At 41.7% G+C, this 21,109-nt stretch overlaps 1 protein-coding gene across 4 annotated transcripts in view; it reads left to right on the top strand.

Annotated features, from left to right (window-relative positions):
* UNC5D (unc-5 netrin receptor D) overlaps window positions 1–21,109 on the top strand; it is a 1,559,947-nt gene that overhangs the window by 1,121,149 nt on the left and 417,689 nt on the right. For all 4 annotated transcript variants that reach the window (XM_069617969.1, XM_069617971.1, XM_069617972.1 and 1 more), the window contains exon 5: window positions 12,244–12,424. In XM_069617969.1, the coding sequence (XP_069474070.1) occupies window positions 12,244–12,424 (181 nt within the window). The remainder of the gene's footprint in view (window positions 1–12,243; window positions 12,425–21,109) is intronic.

Genomic DNA, 21,109 nt, shown 5'->3' on the forward strand with positions numbered 1-21,109 from the left:
CCAATGAGAAAGGCGATGCCCAGTGAGAGAGCACACACAGCAGCACAGGAGGGAGGAATGGAGAAGGAAAAGAGAAAAAGAGACACACACAGACACACATACACATACCAACGCAAACAAACACACACACACAGAGACACGCTGAGACACAGACACACACACAGACACACACACAGGCACACACACTTGGACACACACTCACCCACACAGACACACACACACAGACACACACATAGACACACACACGCAGAGAGTGAGAGAGAGAAAGAGAGAGAGAGAGAAAGAGAGCGAGAGAGAGAGAGAGAGAGATAGTGAGAGAGATATCGGGGAAGGATGCCGAGGGAAGACAGTGGAATGGGGCTCCCGGGCTCTGCTGCCCTACCCCCATCAGCACACCACCACCATCAACCAAATAGAGAAGAGTGAGTCCCCAGTCCTTTCTCCACAGGCTTATATAAGGCTGCCTTCCCATCCACTGAAGGGCCAGCCTCTCACCCAGGCAAGTTTTTGTTTGGGCATTGCCAGGATATGTTTTGGTGCTCCGCCCCTTCCAGGCCAGCCTTCCTCACCCAGACAACTGTTTGTTTGGGCAAGTGTTGCCAGGGTCGTGTGCAGGGGAGATGGGATGCAGAGTGCAACACACACTTTCTATTCTGTTTGATTCCCAGATCAGGGGAGTTGGTAGTTTGAGCCCAGAGGGGATGTTAATTGTAGGGTATGGGGAGATTACATTTTGCAGTGCAGGGCAGTTGGTGGCCAAAGGGTACGCTAATTGTTGGGCAGGGACTGTAGGTTCCCAGCAGCAGCTAGCTTGGTGACTTGCAGAGGGCAGGCCAACTGTCACTGGGTAGTGGTGGAGGGTCTCATTGAAGGGGAGTAAAGATTCAGGCCTAGGCAGCAGATTACACAGCGGCTGGTTTCTGGCCCAAGGAAGCTGCTGAATATGTTTTCCAAGAGGGGAGTCAGCCAAGCCTTTGGGCAATGTGATCCATTTGTTACTGACTGTATGCTGGTTGCCTGGGAGTGGAGTCCCCAAGAGAACAATGTCCAGTGTGCCAGAAACAAGCAACTATAGAGTATGAAGGTACAAAACGAATTGATCAGGCAATGTTGGGGAACATGCAAGCACTTGACAGAAATAAACAGCTAGCATAACCAGTGCAGAGAATATACAGTCATATGCAGTGGAAGGTGGAAAATACATTTGGGAAACATGAAAGTCACGCAATGCATTGGTAAAATGAAAACCCATAGTAAGCAACGAGTGACATATGGATACTGCCATTTCCACAACTGTGTGGCTTCATAGCAGGCCATATTTTTATAGTTTCCAGATTTAATGGAATTCCTGCGACTTTTAAAAGATTTACGGCATGAGCAGTCACATGTCTATTTGACATAATGTGGTCTTTTATCAGCAGCTCTGAGGTGCGTGATTCTACAATAGTAGGCCTGCAGCTCTTAGGAACATAGGTATCAGGACTTTGCCACTTGAACACTAAGAGGAACACTCTGAGGACAACTGGAACTTACATTATATCATCACAATTGATCCAGAACTATATGCGGGCATATTTATGATTTTACATTCCCTCTGGAAGGCTTTGGAAAATCCCTATTAAATTGCACAAACTACTTGCCCCATAATGCACCAGTTGGTAGCTCTGGAAACCTTGATATTCCTTCCAGAAAAAGAGTCAGAGAACTACTATTTGTAGAATCCCTATAGGTCTGTTTGCATTCACTTTCGCAGGTCCAGAGAGAGACAAGTGATATTTCCTTTCGCTTTAATGCACCAGGTGCTGTTGAGCGTGTTTCATCCCAGGGTGTATCAGTACTTAATCAGCTGTCTTCAAGAACATGTTGTTCTTGGAGTGAGCATGTTGCCCAAAACCTCTCCTGTTCCAGTGGCTTTACTTCGTGTCCTGCAACCCTATGTTTTCTGAGTTCAGTTCCCTTTGCCCCTCTACCTGTATGCCTTTCTACTACTCTGTCATCAGCCTTTCAAGTGCTACCTGCATCCCCCTGCTCCCTAACCACAGTTCCCCTGACACAGGCCTGTATTCCCCTACTCTCTGTCTGAAGTTTCCTTGTTCCCAGTCCAGAGATGCAGGCAAGAGTTTGCTTGTTCCTAGCCACGAGCTTCTGTCCATAGTTCCATAGATTCTAGCTCAGAGCTTATGTCTGTAGCTAGCTTGAAACCAGTCTGTAGTTCGTCCCGAATTCCTGATTCTAGTTCATAGTTTCCATCAGACAATTTCAGTCTTTAGTTTCCCTGTTCCTAGCCTGAAGGACTCTATAGCTATTTCTTGTGTTCCAATGTTCTTATTTACTTTGGATTCGTATTCCCTGGATGTCTCTGTGAAGGTGTGTCTTATTGTTCCTATTATTGTTCGCGCCTATATATGTGCCTACACAAGTCCTTTGTCCAGAGTTTGCTGATAGAATGTCCAGCAGGAAATTCCTGTACTTTCCCTTAGACACATCTCTGTACTGTCCCTTTTTGCCAAATCGTGAACATCGGGCTGGTTACTCTTTCAGGAGGAAGTCACTTTTATGCTCCTGCTGGACTCATACAAGACATATCTTGAGGGTATTGTTTCCTTGCTCCTATTTTAGGGCCCAGACAAAGTAGTCCACTCCTGCTGCATATTAGGGCCCAGACAAAGTAGCCCACTCCTGCTGCATATTTCCATGAGCTGTCAGAACAGGCACTGAAATAGCAACTTGCATAAGGCTAGAGGTTCTTCTGACTATGCGAACAGCCCCGCCCCCATTCTGCACAAAGCCCCAGTGGGAACATGTGTTTGTCTTAGTTGCTGCCTATGTTGCTAGTTTATGCTATCCTCTCATGTGTTCAGAACTCCCTTCCTATTTCTTGGCTATCATTCCCTCTTCAGCTTAAAGGTACTAGAGCCACCCAAGCCCCTGGGAATAGGGCTAGGTAAGGGCCAGTCGCGTGTCAATCCTGCATGAGGACGGCTTTCATAATTGAGGAGCCTGAATAACCACACGAAGAATGCATGCATTTCCTTTATTCAAAAAGGCCTCACAGGGTGGGGCAGATTCAGACAGAGTTATTAATTTATTTATTTTCAATTGTTTTGAAAGGCAGCCCGTGCAGAGGATTTGCAATCCAGAGAACCAGGTGGGAGGGAAGAGGAAGGGTAAGCACGAGGACTGTCTACATTCACAACGGAGCCATTGCTCACATTACCCATACCAATTACATTAGCACAACCATTGACATGCATGTGCTTGAATCAGACAGTTCTCAGGTACAATCTTGTGAAATTCGCCTATAATGTGGACATAACCAACGCATAATCATGTTTAATGCTTAATTTCCTAATGTGTCACATTAACGATGTTATTTGAACTATTGCAATGGGAAGAGGTTTTGCCAGGTCTTTGGCTCTTAAATACACGCACAGATGAGGCAGAGTGAGGCACATGTCAAGCCTGCACAACTGAGACGTTAATTCATATAAGGACATTTAAATTAGAATAATATATTTGAATAACAAGACATGATAGAGAATGCATGTCAGACCTGGATGATATGCCCGCATGCCTGGGGTGGAGTACTTTACATGTCAGGTGTGTATCATGCAGCCATCCATCCTTCTGATGTTGTCTGAAATATGTGTCACCTTAGTCTGTGATATTGTGAACTAAATGTAACAGAGCAAAAGGTTGGTGCAATACACATCAATCATTTTAGAATATCAGATGTTTGATCCCTCTGCCCAACTTCAAGCTTCATTACTGAACCGTATTTGTCTGACTCCTTTTATGTGGAAGAAGAGTCCCATGGGACTCCAATTGGGGAATAATAGAAGGGTCCACATGACTCTGAATTCTGAAGACCCTTCTGGTTAATGGGATTTGACTGCATGCGGTAACTGTAAATGAGTTTGGCGGCATTTTTAGTCCTCTGCAGGGAAATCCTCTTGTTGGGATGAGCTGCAACGATAACATCATGAGGCTATGTCGTCACGTGCCGCTGTGTTTCTTACACACAGCTGCAGGTGGAATATGTTCTGATTTGTTTTTTCACCCCTCTCCTTTCGGAGGATTGCATGAGGTTACCCTTGTCCTGGATTCAACCCTTGTCCTGGATTCAATCCTACCTTCTAAAGTTTTTCAGCAGTTCATTGATTTCAGAATACCATGGAAATGTGGCTGGTCCAGAGTTTGACTGAAATATTTTGCTGAGTCCCAGTATCGAGAGGTCAGCGGTGGGTGTCGCTAGGGAAGTGTGGTAGGTCCTTACACAGTTCCACCGCATGGAGACGGCATCTCTGAAATTCTCTCAGGCGAAGGGGAAATTACAGTGATCCATCCAACCAGCAAACAGTGCTTGGTCTGATTTTCAAATCATTTCTTGTTGTTTACTTTACCATTTACATTTCCACACCTAGCGCTGTCTTTCTTCATTGTGACCATCATTCTTCTTTAATACCTCACTTTAATGTAAGCATTTCTCATCTCTTCCGCCCGCGCGCCCGGGAAACGATGGATGGCTTGGGCTCCCCTCCTGGAGAATATTGAATTGTCACAAAGAGAAATACTGGGAAAGCAGCAAATGACTGCCAGAAAATAAAGTGGGGGGAGAACATTGTGCCAAAGGAGGTGTCCAGGGAGGTGTAGACGGCAAAGTTATTCGACTGCTCTACGCAATTTCAGCTGAGTGCCAAATGTAACATGGCGGCCAGCCATGCAAGCAGCCACATTGCATTCCAGGCCTATAATTTCAGTATACTATTGACACTAATATTCTCCAATTACCTGTCAGAACTCACATGCGACATGTGTATTTACTTTTTAAGTAATGCAATGGAGGCACTCAAATGTCCACTGTGCAGAGCAATCCAACCGTGGATTTTGTACAGTGTGCCTGTATGCCAGTTCACGTATGGTTGGGTTACATGTCTTTATTTTGAAACTTTTTATGAAGAATGCACTTATAACACAACTTTCATAACGAAAAATATAACACATTTTATTGATTTGTGTTTGTTATTTTTTTTTTGGGGGGGGGGGGCTCGCCAAACCACCTCTTTATGAAATCTCTGTTAGAAAAACTGCATACCATGTGGTTGGGCTGTGGAATTTTTTGATGTTATACAATTTCTGTTTGGTAGCCTTCCTGCTGCCCGCATTCCTCAGGTCATGCTAGAAGCGGCCGCTGGTATCTCCAAAATAGGGAATTTTGGAAGTAAATCATGTAGTGTGTCAATCATCAGAGCTCAACTCAAATTTAGAAGCGATTGGCAGCAGCTGAAAAAAATTGCAGCAGAAAAGAAACTTGTGATAAAGAACAAGAAATACATAGTCATGACAAGTGAAAAGAATTCTACAAGAAACTGCCCTGTCATCCCTATTGCTTAGATGTGAAATACTTGACCAAGTTGCCACTTTCTCTTTTTCTATGGGTCAAAATATAGGGGAACAAGTAATGGTGACCACTCATCCAATCAGCAATCTGAAAAGGTAGCCCTGCATGCAATCTCTCCTTCATATCCAAGCATGGCAGAAACATCACCTGCCAGGTATATGCCACCTTTCAAACCGTAGCGGGCAAAATGTGAATTTAAGGAGCAAAAATGTGGGGGAGAAGTGAAAATGCAGCCAGCTGTTTGGGGGGGATTTATGTGGGAAGTTTCTGAAGAATAACTCTTTTCTTTAGAACGATCATGGTTGACTATGATTGTGCCGTGAGCTCATTTTGGAAAGCGCTAAGAGGGCACCTTTGAGATAAACAGCGAAATGAGCTGTGGCCAAATCTTACCACCTCATTGATTACGAGTGCAAATAACACACAGGGTCTGGTAAGCTATTAAAATACCATTAACATGGAAGAAAATCGCAAATGAGCAGTGCATGGCTTAGTTGATATTTGGCAAAAATAAGTATCTGATGTACTAGCTATCACCTCTTAAATTAACACCTTGCCAAGGAACACATTGTGAACATGATTTAGAGTCCTATCTAAAACAATCCTGTAAGGATACATTTTTCACCAGCAACTACACTTATTGACATACATCAAGTCATAGGAGTAGAGGGGGTTCATATGGGTGTGAGCGTATAAAATACTTGTCTATAGTACTTGTCCGCTGTGTCTTGGAAAAAGCAAAGATGATCTTGTTAGATATCCTCCACTGTTTTCTTGTAATCATTTTTTCAAAATTCATGTGTTTCATGCTCCTACTGGATATCCCTTATCAGAAATCTTTCCCTAGACAGAGCTGATGTGTCGCTTATTAAGGTTAGGGGATAGGAAAACCTAGCCTTTAATCCTGTCACATGTGTATATGAAAGAACAAACGTGTTATCTGAAGCGCAACCCTAGTTATTTACAGGATGAAAGAATGAAATCAGAAACCTTCACCATGTGTGAAGAAACTGGAAACAGTGTTAGGGGAACTGCCCACTTTATTACTCCCTCTCATGTGTCCCTAAAAATGCCCACACTGAATGGGTTGTCAAATATAAAAGGATGGCTTTCTGTTAGGGCATCCATAATATACCTGGATGTCCAGAGTCTAGGCATAAAAACCCTAGGAATGTTTTGGTCAACCGGATTCAGCTGACCTTTAAACTAATTAGCATACCTTTATTCAGGACTCCATAATAAACAATTGACTAAGTAAAATAAGACAGGTTGTCAATTGCTTCATAATCTGTCAAAGTCCTTCAGGCTGGCGTCTTCAGGGACCTTTACCCACTTTTCAGACATCAAGCACCTGCAAAGAGATGACATAAAGAATTTGCTGTTGAAAAATCCCTTTGGTGGGCCCTTTGAATTGCAGGGGATACTACATTGAGGGTACACATACCATGTGCATCATATTTCTCTGTATTCAGCTGCTTGATTAGTAGATGCCAGGGTACCTAAAACATAAACCCAGGTGGGATCTTTAGTGTTGTTATTTCTGTCAATTCCCTTTGTCACTCATAGCCAAACTGGTAATATGTACAATTTTAAAGCCCTGTTTTTTTTTTTTTTGCTTACTGACAGAATGTGTCGTTCTGTGATCAAAATAATCAGCAAATGAACCCCCCACCCCCTTTTGCCATTACAGGGAAATGGGAAGACAGGCAGCCCTTTGCTCCACCTCCAGACCAAGAAGACACAACCCATGTAGACACTCTTATATATGCGTTCTCACAAAACATAGTAACATCACGCCTTGACACACTTGTATAGAGGCGTGTTATAAATGACCTATCAAATCATAGCATACCACTGTAGATGTAGGGTAGAGAATGCCCTATGTACAAACCAAGCTGACCAATTGTAACTCTTCACATGTAGAATATATTGTTACATGCCCATGTGGACAAAGATATGCTACAATGATGACGCACCCAGTGAAGTTAAGAATTTGTAAGCATATGCCATGTATATGGACAGTAGAGTCATCGATCTACAATGAGTCCCTTATGCCATTATATTAAGGAGATGTAAACTCAGGAAAATGAAAGACTTTCTACATGGGCTCATTAGTGAACGATACTATATTACCTTCAACAGGAATACTTAAGTGTAAAATCAACATATTGGTGTCTCTGTTTTTTGGGGGAGCATGCATGGGTAATACATAAATCAGTGTTGTAACTAGCACTACACTTCACCAACGGGGATTATGCTCCATGTTGCACTTTACACATTACTTTTTTCTAACATTCACCAACTAACCAAGAAAGACATCCTTCCCTTTAACCATCAATCACTGTTAACATACCAATTGTGTTGTTATCTGACTCCTATTTTGCTAACCTATTTGTATTTTTTAACAACCCAATTGTCCCCTGCACCCACTTCTCTACTAATGGTTTACTTTTCCCTAACCCCTATCTTTTCATTCTTTCTCTTTTTATTGCTCTGGCACCCAACCCTTTTACAATTACCATATCTTTTTTTTTATCTTCAAATAATTATTATTGTTTTAATATTTTATTGATTTCCTTTATAGATTGCTATTTTATTGTATGAACAAAAGGTCTTAAAAAAGGTAGATTGCAAATAAAAAGCCTTATCAATGTCTGTCAGCAGTTAGGGTATTGTCATGTCTTCTCAACTCTGCCTCTCGGTGGTGCTGCCTGCAGACCCATGGCGAGATGACACTGAACCATTATTTATTATTTCCTTGCAGACACCTGTATTTCAACTAACATGAATGCCATTCATATAATGCACCTGCACGATGAGTGTAAAATCCAAGAGCCCAATCCAGAAACTCATTTGAACTCAGATTTGCATGCATGTTTGTTTAATTTGACTGAGAGGAGCCAGACACGTTTCAATAGGACACATCATTCAAAATGCCATTGCAATTACTGAGCTTTTGTTTCTATTCAAAAACTCACAGAGAGTGTCAACACTGGCTCCTTTTCCAAAGTCCACGGTAGGAATTTCCATTAACCAAACCTGTGACTGCTTGTGCGCAGCCAAATAGTACAACTCCACCCTGGCCTTCCTCCCTGCTTATAAGCCACCATACCCATGAAATCTAAACTTTGTGCAGCTGACACCCATTTGGAATCTCTCTCTCTCTGTCTCTCTCTCTGCGTCGCTGACCTTTCTGCCTTGTGCCTTGCCTACAACTGATCCCTGATTCTGTGCTGCCTTACTCACATTTTTACAACCCTGCCCTGCTGGTTTGGTCTTCATTTCACTGTCTGCTGCCAATGTATGATCTCTTTTCTACTGTGCTGCGTCTCTGCAGCCCCTGTTTCTTCTTCTGTTTTCTGCAGCTCACAGCCCCTTCTTATTGTGCTGTGTCCCTGCAGCATCCAACAGCCTCTATTACGTTTGCTGTTCCCTTCATTCCCCTTATCTGTTTCCTACTATGTCTTTTCTTTCTCTTCAGGTCTATTTACCCTCAAGGTTGTTTCCTCTTTATAGTCAGACTTTGTTTCCCTTGCTTTGTCTGTACCCTTTCCCTTAGCTTTAGTCCCGTGTTCCACAGCATGCCTTGCACAGTTAGTGCACTTCCTGTCCAATGTGTCAGAATGCTTGTGTTATCTAGACTCAGTTACCTTGTACCAGTACCCTGCTCAGTTACCTACTACGAGTAACCTGCTCAGTTACCTTGTAACAGTAGACTGTTCAATTACTTTGTATCAGTACCTGGCTAAAATAACTCTTACCAGTACATTGCCTCTGATAACTTGTACCTATCTGTTGCCTCAATTAACGTGTACCAGTTTTGTGCTACAGTTTTCAGCATTTCTAGATCCTGCTTTCCTCTTCTGAGTTGTTGTTAGTATGCGTTTTATGGTGCCCACAATCATGCCTCTGTGTATTTATTTCCTGGATATTGGCTTCTATGCACTAGGAGACAATCTTTCCCCTTTCATTTGCCTTGTCCTACCTGTGGTCTACAGTATATTTAATGTAACAGTGGGTTGATTCCTGCTCACACAGAGGGCATCCACTGTATGAACCGGCTGGACCCAGAAAGGCTTTTCTTGTATAAGTGCACTCCTTGTTTGTGCCTCATGGTCCTGATGCAGAACCAGCTATTGCCCCCCCCCCCTTCCATGAGCGTGTAGAGTGTGGTGCCTGTAAGAGTAACTTTCACAGAGGCATTGAGCTTCCCTCGTATCTGTGGGCAGTCTCACGTCCGACCTGTGTACCCTTCTAGCGGGATTCCACATTGTTTGTCCAGTATATGGATCCCACTCTTACTTGTTCACCATTGTGGTCTGCCTTTCCTTCATGCTCCTTTGTTCTGAGTTACCTTGGCTTTTCTTCCTTCTTGATTTCCCTACTGCTGCATGCACTTGCCTATCCATGTATATGGCCCTTTGACTTTATTCTAGTTATAAATATATAGGGCCAAACTCTCAAAACCTTTTTGAGACACAGTAAGGAGATGCACCAGTGTGTCTGCTCAATTGCAGCAAAACAGTAGAAGCCCAATACACAAGGGTATCTGAGTGAGCTCATCATATGTGTGCTCCTTCCAATGCTGTTGTTCCCACCTTTGAGTACTTGCACAAATAAGAGGTGGTTTCTGGGCTTTTTAAACCACATTTACAAATGTGATAAGCTTTAAAATGCCCAGAAACAAGGATCATTCCCCTGCACTTTTTAGGACAGGTGAAGGGGGAGGTAGAGATCACGACATGGTCATTTGATTCTTTCTTGATTTTCTTTTGAAATGTGAGAGTTGCGGGTTATCCCACAGCTGTTACATTCGCATGTCCATCTCCCAAACAGGGATGCACATGTTCTCCTTTTTTTGTCATTTCATTTATCAGTCAATGACCTGTCTCAGTGAATTGCGCTCCCAGCAACCACCTGTTTTCTGGGAGTCTGTCATACATTAATGTTGGGAGAAGGAATGCAAGTGGGCTGGACAGCACAACGTTCTCCAGCTTAGAAATGCTTAGGTAACCTGTGTAAGGAAAGTCACCTGTGCACTTCTCTGAACAGCGCAAATGAAACAAGCACATTCTCTGTTCTCCATTTTAATATGCGCTATTTTTTTAAGTGTTTTGGCCATATTGGCTTGAACCCCCCCTCAAAAACACTGCTGCTGTCATTTGTCTTTCAAGCCGGTCCGATAGCACAGTGCGAGGAGCACTTACTTTGACATCTGTGCAGAGCCTGCTGACGCAGGTTTGAATCCTGGCAGGGTCCAACTCAGCCTTTCATCCTTCTGTGGTCGATAAATGAGCACCACACACCTTGGGTAATAATAAGCAGCACTCAGATGCCTGAGGGTTTGTAGCGCTATTATTTATAAATGCTAAATTACATTATATCATATAATGTGGAATTCAAAGGTCCGGGCTCTTTCGAAGCTTGAGAGGTATTGCCCTCCAATATCCACTAGCGGACAGTCCATTATCCTAATTAGCCTAACCCATACCACCTGACATTAAATCCCATCAGCATCTTGGTGGTGTTGTAGTGCTTTAAATTCGATCCCACATTGCACCAGGTGACAGCAAGGTTCTCAAAGAGCAGCTGAGCCATGATCCCCTGGAGGAAGACAAAACATATAACTAGACCATGATTCTGCGGGTGGCGAGGGATTGTTTACCAATATTAATGGCATGTCAAGGAATACCACAATGCAGTAATCAATCCTGGAGCCCAGAATAATGCACAGTATTTCAGAGACAGGTAGCCTGGGTAAGACATCTTCACCTTCGTGTTCATTCTGCAAACCATCACTTCCGAGCTCAACTCCACATAGCAATTATTTTGACAAAATCCCCGAAAATTGTGAATTAAGGAAAATCCTTGCCCATAGTTTAGGATTAACCAAGGTATTCATTAATGGGCGAATGTAAATACGCTGTCCCCTTTGCATAGCTATTGGCCTTTGCCTGCTGTTCATCATAGATTCAGCAACAATGACTTTGCCAATGTAAGATGGGTACTATTCTTATAACAACAGTGGTATGTATAACACATATATATTTTGATTCTTACAGTTGGCATGACAAATGCTAGCCTGTATAACATGTATGTAGTTCAAATGTTTCTGCTGTGCCCTTTATTTGGCTCTTGCACTTGTAGACCTGCCTCTTCAAGGAATGGCTCCTCCCTAACACGTAGGTCCATTCTCCGTACACTCTCCATCGGGTCTGAGACTGGATGATCTGATCCCAAATGTTTCCTGTCCCGGTCAATTGTAGATCCATTTCTGACAATTGCCCTCTCTCCCCTGTGGTTATATCCCCACTCCCTTGTTTCTCTGCTCACTAACTGTGTTCTTCCCCCTGAAGCTAGGAACGTGCTCATTGGATGCAATAATAATAATAATAATAATAATAATAATAATAATAATAAATAATAATAATACTACTAATAGAAACAGGCTTTGCTCATTCCGCAAGCCGGGTGAATTATGATCCCTTTCGCCGCCTTTAGGACATAGTTAAACGTACATGTAACTACCGGAAAGCACTGTACTCCCAGAAGTGGAATGGTTAGTGTTGGAATTTGGCTAACTCTACAGGTTGGTACCAATAAAAGAGGGATCTACACGCCGTTTCCAGACCAATGCTCCATAAAACTGTTGTAAGTGCCAAACTTTGTCTGTTGTACTCAGTTTGTTAAAATGCAAGCACGACAACGTATATATGCTGTGGGCCCACGAGTATGCAATTGTGCTCTGAAGTTGTGCATTGAACCGGTTCTGATTTGCTCGAGCACAGGTTTTGCCGTCCTCTTTATCTCATTGTCGCTTTATCTGTGTGTGTCTCTGGTAGGTTGAATGGTTGAAGAACGAGGAGCCCATCGACTCACTCTTGGATGAAAATGTTGACACCAGGGCAGATCACAATCTGATCATCCGAGAGGCTCGTCTATCTGACTCTGGCAACTACACCTGTGTGGCCTCCAACATCGTTGCCAAGCGAAGGAGTACATCCGCCACAGTGGTGGTATATGGTGAGTGATTATGTTAATGAAATATGACATGTCCATATGGAAATGTCCCTGAGATATTGTAGCATTTGACTGTGAATACACTATATAGTGGAAGTTAGAAAAGGATGCAGTGTGGTTAGCTGAGAATGAGTGCACCAATTCTGGCCATGTTTAATCACAGGGAAACCAGGTTATGACCTTCTACGGTGCAATACATTATTCTGGAAGGCGATAAACATACATATGGTCACTATTTGGATTGCTTAGATTGTGCAGTTAGGTTGTATTGATGGTGTATACCCACGACAAACACATTCACTGCACCTGGTAATGACCTCTGATATCTCAATCAAAAACTTGACAATCATGCCTCACACTCTGATTTGTTCAAGCTAGGGTTGCAATAACCTAGTTTACCTTTCCACTGACCAGAGAATAGGATGATGGCTCCTTTCGGTCCTTGGTCAAAGAGCAGCAGCCAAAAGTGACCCTGTATCATCAGATACGAATCAGTGTGCTCTGTCCTAGTAATTACATATGGGAGAGCCATCCTGCATCTTACCACATTTGTTAAGAGCTGTTCTGAAATGTTACAGGCGGTACACAGTGAAACATTTCTTTCAATCCATTGCAGCTCGAAAGAACATCAATATTAACATCTCATTCACATATTAACATTGGTTTAGAAATAAAGATGCTTCCAATATGGTTGGTAAATATATTGTCTGCTTTTACACCTCGAGCTGGAATCATTACACTTATACCAGGATTGCTGAGAAAGGAGAATAAGCGCATTTTATTAGTTCAAAATATTGCCCTTTGCACAGTGCCCAGTCCCATAGCTGAACACGCATTACACTAAGTGATTTTGGCCAGCGTGCGCCTCAAGGGTATATAAATATATATATACATGGCCCTCAACATTTTTGCTTAAAGATTTACAGATCTTCTTTTGAATTGTTTTTAAAGTGCTCACACAGCACGAGGGCATCGAGACACTGTTACAGGAATATGTCTCGTAGTTGAGTATTTATAGCACGCTTTATATCCGACGATTCTAAGTGCGGACCCGGGAATTGAACCTGTGTTGCTTCGTGTCGTCTTGTTCCAAGGCGAGCACGTTGCTCCTGAGCTATCCTCCCGGGACATCTTCTCTGCAGGTCAGTCACCTCGTGTCTCCAGACTTCTAGGAATGCTGTCTATAACACACCCCAGTCAGTTGTATAACCCTCCTAGAGGTTTAAGTAAAGAGACATAGACCATAGACACAAAGCAGTGATGAAGTTCCAATCCAGAACATGGTCCTTTAATCGGGATCATGAAAACAAACTGCCTAAATGTATTCTGAGAAATTTAAGGACCTTAGTTTGACGTAGTTCCTCAGGTCATGGATGTAATGAAAGTGATGCGAATTCTGTTCTGCTGTCAAATCAATGACTGGAGAAGAAGACATTCATTTCTTCACGCAATCACGCAATCACTCAATATCTAACTTCATCTAGTGACATGCATCCTCGCTACTAAGTATTGCCATCACAATACCTCTCTGCTGTAAACTGAGCTGCACTCACTTGAGTCATACACTAGCAATAACTTGAGAAACACATCCTTACTTCGCCAACTGTATCCCCTCCTACCCATTCAAATTGTTTATCCTCTCTGAGTTTGATCATTCTACTCCCTAGGTGCTCTTTTCTATGCATCTTCCCATTCCTTCAAACTAGTGGTCTTCAAACTGGGGGGCTGGACCCATAGGGGGGGCCTGAAAGATGTCTGGGAAGAGGGGTTTGGGGGGTTATGACTCTTTAAAAAGGGATTAAGATAACTGTGTTTAATATAAAATATAATCAGGTTTGATAATTTTATATTTCATATTAAAATATTGATCTTAATCCAGAAAGAATATTTTTAACCAGGGGAGGGGGGTGCTTGGTATGATAAAGCTTGAATACCACTGCTTTAAACAGACTAATGTCTGGTTACTCCCTGGGTGATAGGTGCAGTATAAATATTGGATTACATAAAATCCCCTTGTATTACTTATTTTACCATGTCTTGAGGGACCATGGATTACAACCAATTCAGGGATCTTTCCTACCTAGCGCGAGCCACTCGGCCATCAGTGGTTACTGAGAAGTAGGAGCCTTGGCTACTAGTCCTGCCCAACAACTAAGGCATTTCAGGATTCCTGTAAGAGGCTGGTAAGTAAGGCATAATATCCTTATGAAAAAAATAAGTGACATTGAAATTCATCCATTGTACATATAGCACAATGCTGCCTTCTTTGCTGTTAGCATGTGGCTGCCACACACACCGTCTTCTTTCTATCACCATTGAACACTCAATCAAATGATATACATTTTTCCAGACATGACCATTGCCAGCACAAATACAATGTCAAGTGTTATTCTTCAAAGTAGCACTTGTTACCCAAGGGCTTCCCTGGAATAACATCTTTGTCAATAAATGGGAACTTCAAGTAGAGCATGCCTTTAATCATCACCCAGTAATCTGCTGAGTTCTTGTGGAGTATTTCCTTCTTGAACTGTTTATAATAATGCAAATGTACTTACCTCACATAACAAGCAATTAGCCAACTTACCTACCATCTTCAGTCATAAGTGTTTATAGGTAGGTTCCTGCGAGTGTCTAAAATATTAATACGAGGTTTATCATTTACCATCTTGTTAATTAGTTTACAACTTGCCACTCAATTCCGCAATAGGGGTTGAGTCTGCCACCTGGTTGCCATTTCAGTCCAGAAATTCAAATACTGTTTATAGAGCATATTGCCAGTTCAATCTGATCATCAATGTGGCATTAAATAACACAAGCACTCTTTCTTTAGAAAGCTCTCAAAAAGGCAGGATGCTGACCTGTGCTTGTTTGTTTGGTTTGCTTTTAAATCATTTGAAACCCTGCAAGTCCACCTTGGCAATCTTCTATTGGCATTCGTGTGCACTAGTTTCTTTTGAACATGTCTCAGTGTCACATGATCTAAGATGTTCTCATCATGAAGAAAGAGGGAAACATACAAACATTGAAACCTGTAGAATTGAATAAGTCTTCCACGATTATGTTTGTTTAAACAACCTTATGGGCTGCACCACATGGTTTTAGTTAGCGTTTCTTTATGGACTTGTCATCCAAAGAGCAGCTTCAGCAAGCTATTCTTTCCATTCTCTTTCACAAACATGATATGCATCCAATGCTGTCACCATCCTCAATATCTCTTGCCTTAAGTGTATCAGGTCTTCTGTCACCTAACTCCACATTTTTCCTCCATTTACAATACCCTCCCTCCACCCAAGATTCAGCTTTTACTCAGGTCAACATACCCTGTGGTGAATGTGTATATAATATAGCTTGAAGCCAAAACCTGCATGAGGTGTGTTTGATCAATTTTGGGGTTATACCTATTACTTTGTGTTTTTTTTATTTTTTATTATGGTGGTATAGTGGGTGGTGATACTAATTTCAGAATATTGCCTAATCATTGTTTTTACCAGGGTCACTAACAACAAATAACATACTGGACTTGATACACTCTGAATAAATGGCTCATGCCCCCTTTTGGTATTTTATGTCCAATACCATGCTAGGCCCTTTTGGCTGAGTTTCAACAAATCTAAAGCATACAATTTAAATATTGCACATTCATTCAATCTCTCTAGCTACACAGCTCTCGGCAGCTACTTTGTTTTGAGATACCTCCTATCACGCTTCTGTCTTTTTATGCATATTAAATAAAAGAGACTAAATGTGAATAACTGTAATCAGACTGAAAGTTGCTTTGAAATATGTTTCTTTATCGTAAAATAGAAATATGCAAGTTATAAAGAGTAACAGTTATGCCCACATTATAATTCACAGTGCAAATGCATTGCAATAGCTTATGTGTGCCAATTCTTGCCAACTGAACTGTCCTTGGCAATGTGGAACTTGGCAAAAGTAATACACTTTAAAAAAATAAAAAAAAATAAAGTTGAGATTTTCAAAACATAAATGCAGAGTTACATATATGTATAAAAATAGACAGCACCTAATATGCAGTGAATCTAGACTATCTGATCTCATTCAAACAACAATCACTCACTTAAACTCATATTTACCCAGATATGTTGGCAATGTTTCTAATCCAGTTTAGCATGGACATCCTTATCAATCTTTCCACCTGCCTCCCCCAGGGTAGCTCAGACACAGACTGCTCCAGCACCAGACAGCCTGCCAGCACTGAGTTTCATCTGCCCAGTCAGCCTCTGTTACTTCATCTCCCAGTGCCTGGAGACGTCTGACCTACTACTGCCTCTTTTCTTCTTTTAATAAAGTCTCCCTGTCACTCAAAGGAAATACCTCCCCTTGAGCAGCTCATTCCACTACAAAGGGCACATGAGATTTGTAAGAGGATTCAATTCAACACTACAGCTAAGTCAATGCCTAGTCTGGGATACTGAATGGAAACCCTTATTGTTATATCTTTATGTCCAGTTCATGAGTTCTGGATGACTACCCCTATATAACACCCCTCTCTTAGAATCCCCCTGATCCCACTGGGCCAAGAAGTAGTTCTGTTTTGCAAGTTTAAAAGGTTTATTTGAGAAATAAAACAAAATATAGATACCACGCTTTTATAATAAATTAATAATCAATATCGCCCTTATAAATATAATGTTAATCAACAATGGGTAATCTGACACTAGCACACTTCTTTACAATCAATGAGGAGTTGGTATAGGATGGATAAAGTAGCAAAAATACTTTTATGATTTCAAGGGAAAAGCAATGAGGAATAAAATGCAGTACAGAAATACTTGATATGATTTTAGCAAAGGATAAGATAATCACTTTTTCTCTGGCAATTCACCCCCCTCCCCTATGCAATGTAAGAAATGGAAGGAGATGGAAAGAGGAGCACACAGTACTCAGGTTTTCAAATACAATACAAAATTCAATTCCCACCCCAGCAAGCTTAGAGAAAACTGGTATGAGTTTTAAAACACAGGCCCAAGTGCTTTGAATGTGGTATCAAAGAAGTGAGAAATATGCTGAAAATGCTTTTAATTCCCTTTAGGAGGTCCAGGGTGAGTGAGAGATACTTGGGATGAGCTCAGGTTCACTTTAGCAATGATCCAGGGATGGTTGTTAAGAGGCAAACTCTGATCTTCCTGGTGGCTTGCATTCAAAAATGACAACATTTTGCCCTTTTTAACTGATTTTGCAATATCGGACATTTACCCAAAATTACACACATGTGCGCAAGGAGTATGGACATTAATTGATGAGGTGTCAGATTTTTAACATGCAGACATTTGGAGTGAGACCCTATTTTCTGCTAGCAACCCCCCAGAATACATCACAGGGTCCTAACGCCTCTCAAAATGTTCACAGAAAAATCACAAAAATAATGATATTACTTATATAATTCTGACAAGTCTGCACTATGAGCTATCTATCTTTTTAAAATTATGCCCATGTCAAAAAGGGGTGTGGCTTCTCACATCAAAGGGTGGAATAACTGGTTTATCCACTTCCCCCAAGCTCAGCTGCTAGCAGAGGCACTGCCCCTCCCAGTTTCCCCTAAGAGGAAGCCATTTTTATGACGCCCCCAATATAACATTTGCCTGAGCCCAGGACAGGCCTTTGTTCAACTCCCTGTAGTCCCCAGCTGCCACTCCCCTTTCAATCAACAGGGCCATGTGACCTCAGGATGCAGCCAGGCCTGGCAGGGAACACCGCTGTTGATCCAGTTTCAACTCCTGTCGGGGGTAGTTGTCAGGCAGAATCCAGTTTCATTAAGCCAGGTTTCAGCTAAATGTCATTTTTTGGTCCCAGTTTTCTACATTCAAATCAAACTGACAATTTTTACCTATACATTAAATAATTACTTCCTTCAAGTCATTTCAGAATATAGTTTTACATTGTATCCACCTCTTAGCAAGTCTTTCCTTGGTCTGGTTTAGTTTCATTTGTTCAGTTTTACACAAAGGTCTGGTGGTTTTAAAACACCGGCTTTCTGATAGCGGTGAGTACTGGTAATGCAACCATTTTTGGGATTAAGAAAATGAATTCCCCACAGTTCTGGGTTGCTTTTGGCAATCAGCATTGCCATTCCCAATGGTTTCAGGCTACTGTGTGTGTAGCCCAATGGTGGTTTTAGGCAGTGCCCTCCTGTGCTCATAACATAGGAAAAAATGGGTGGCAGCCTATTCTTCATGTTTTCCCTGTGCACTCTCTGGGGAGTTCTGGCCATCATGATGTTTTCCATGCCAGTACTGCACAGTTTTATCGTAGGGCTTGGATGCATGGGTAAAAACATCCCACAGTTTATTGTTGGAGAGCAAAAGATACAGCTCTCTATGAGTTTCCTGCTCAATACAATTAACTGTTTTCAGTGGAATGGATCTTCAATTTATGTTCAATCTCCCAGCACAAACTCGGCCTGCACGTTTAATTTCCCATTTTAAAGAGCATCATGCATTTTCCAAATTTCAATTCAGCCTATTTCAAAATAAAATAATTTGCATTAAATGTTATTAAGGGATTCAGTAACATGTCAACTGGGTTTGGGTTAGTATGTTCATTTATATTAGTATTATGTTCAGAGCAGCTTAGTCCATTGAAATATCATCCTGAAGCAACATGCATTGGCATCTGCCTGGCACTCACACTCTTGAGTCCAGAAATGGGTTTCACCGTCTGGGCCCTTATTACAGTTCAAACCGACGCTAACATGTGCATGCGAAAATGATGAAATGTAAAGCCCCTACTGCTAAAATTTAGAGCCTCGACTCCTACAAGTGCCATGCCTAGGTACACCACCACCATCATCTTCATCATTATCATCATCATTTTCATCATCATCATCAGCAGCTTCATCATAAACAGCGTCATCATCATCAGCTTCATCTTCATCATCATCATCATCATCAGCACCATTAACAAAACAATTAACTCTATGTAGCAAACCTTTACAATATTCAAACAATAATCAGTATATATATTACAGGTAAGCAAAAAGAAGAAGAAAAAGCAAAATCACAGAAGAAAGAAGACATTAGAATAATGTCAAATCTACAGAACAGAAACAAACATGTAAAAGCTCATCTCTCTGTCCAATCACCAATAAGCATTTTTACATATCTTATCAGCCCTAATCATTAGCAGAGGTGATCAAAAACAACTCTTCAGTTTTAGAACATGTATACGGGTCTGCAAAGCCTTCAATAGAAATGGAATCACTGCCACAAGCTTGGGGAATTAGAGGAAGGTCAAGCACTGCTGTACAGAGTGAATGCCAGTGTCTAGCACCAGATACAGGGACAACATGTACATGGGATATTCTGTCAATGCTGTCCTTTTAATGAAAGCAGTATTTTGAAACATGTTCCTCTCAGCCACAATGCTGTTTGGATACAGGAGACAAGCTCTTCCACACACACATCATGCCTCAGAAGATTTCAATGTGGCATTTCCAGCTTAAGGGAAGAATGTTGATGTCTGCGAGCCACTACTCGTGCCTCCTCTTCCTTCTGTTAGGTTTTGTAGGGATTTTTCTTCACAACTCTCCCTCTAGTAGAATGTGTGTGGGCTTCTTTCACACATAGAAAGCTAGCACAGGCAGTACATGTGATATTACAAACATATGTCTCCTTCTGGAACATGTGCACGCAGGAAACCTTGGATTCTTTGCAAGTCTTTTTGAGAAACAAAATCAAAACCTTTTTGTGTAATGCCTTTTGTTGCGTTTAACCTGTCAGTGCAATTTCTTTGACACTTGAGCTACTCAGTTGCTACATTCACTTGCAAGTTTTTTATTGCTCTTATGAGGGTGTCACAAAGAGGTCATGAACCTCCTAAAGAGAAAGTGCTGTAAAGGACACATGGGGACTAATTCACAGAAGTGTTTTATAATGGCAAAACCCCATTGGAAAACACTATGTGAATAAGGGCCATTCTTCAAAAAAGAGCCCTCTAGTGAATGTTTTCTCAATTCACAAGTTCTTTGCTCTGTTCCCTTCGCATTTGCAGGGCTAGTACCCATGCACCACTCCGCTAACAAAAATATGCAATTTAAGAATTAAGGAAATGCTTTTTGGGTATCCACAGAAATGGGAAAGATGTGTTTACGCTCTCTTGCCTCCATTTCTGAATGTATACAACGTGTGGATCTGTGTTTCCTCCTTTTCAATCATGGTGGATATCGTAAGCGATTGATTGGGTGTCCGAGCCTCCAACTCACAGTCATATCGCTTTGCATTCTCATGTGTCTGCATCCAGATGAGAAAGGCTGATAGCCGCTAATTGGCAACCAATGAAGACAATTGGTTTCCCTTCATTTAAGTTAATGTTGCCCACCCTTCTATTGCAAACGAAGTGTGAATCAATTTTAAGACTTTCATGTACACAGTTGTCCATCCTTCAAATAGCATTGTAATGAAGACTACTGTCATATGGACGCTAGGACAATATGTAAAGTGTTTAGTTGAGAACTCGGGAAATGAAATGTGGATTTGTATAGAAGGATTATTAATAGGACTGTGTATCTGTTTAAATGGTGCTGACCCTTCTGTTGCTCAACATCATAAAGTGATCCCCAAAATTTGTCTAGAACAAATCAGAACTGTAAGTGGGCCTTTGTTTCTCTTTTGCCAACTTTCTGTTGCCCGCCCCCCCTCTTGCCCTGGCCATATTCAGTGTGTTCCACCA

This window comes from Ambystoma mexicanum, chromosome 10 (genome assembly GCF_040938575.1).
Source record: "Ambystoma mexicanum isolate Mex_15411 chromosome 10, UKY_AmexF1_1, whole genome shotgun sequence".
NCBI classification, from domain to species: domain Eukaryota; kingdom Metazoa; phylum Chordata; class Amphibia; order Caudata; family Ambystomatidae; genus Ambystoma; species Ambystoma mexicanum.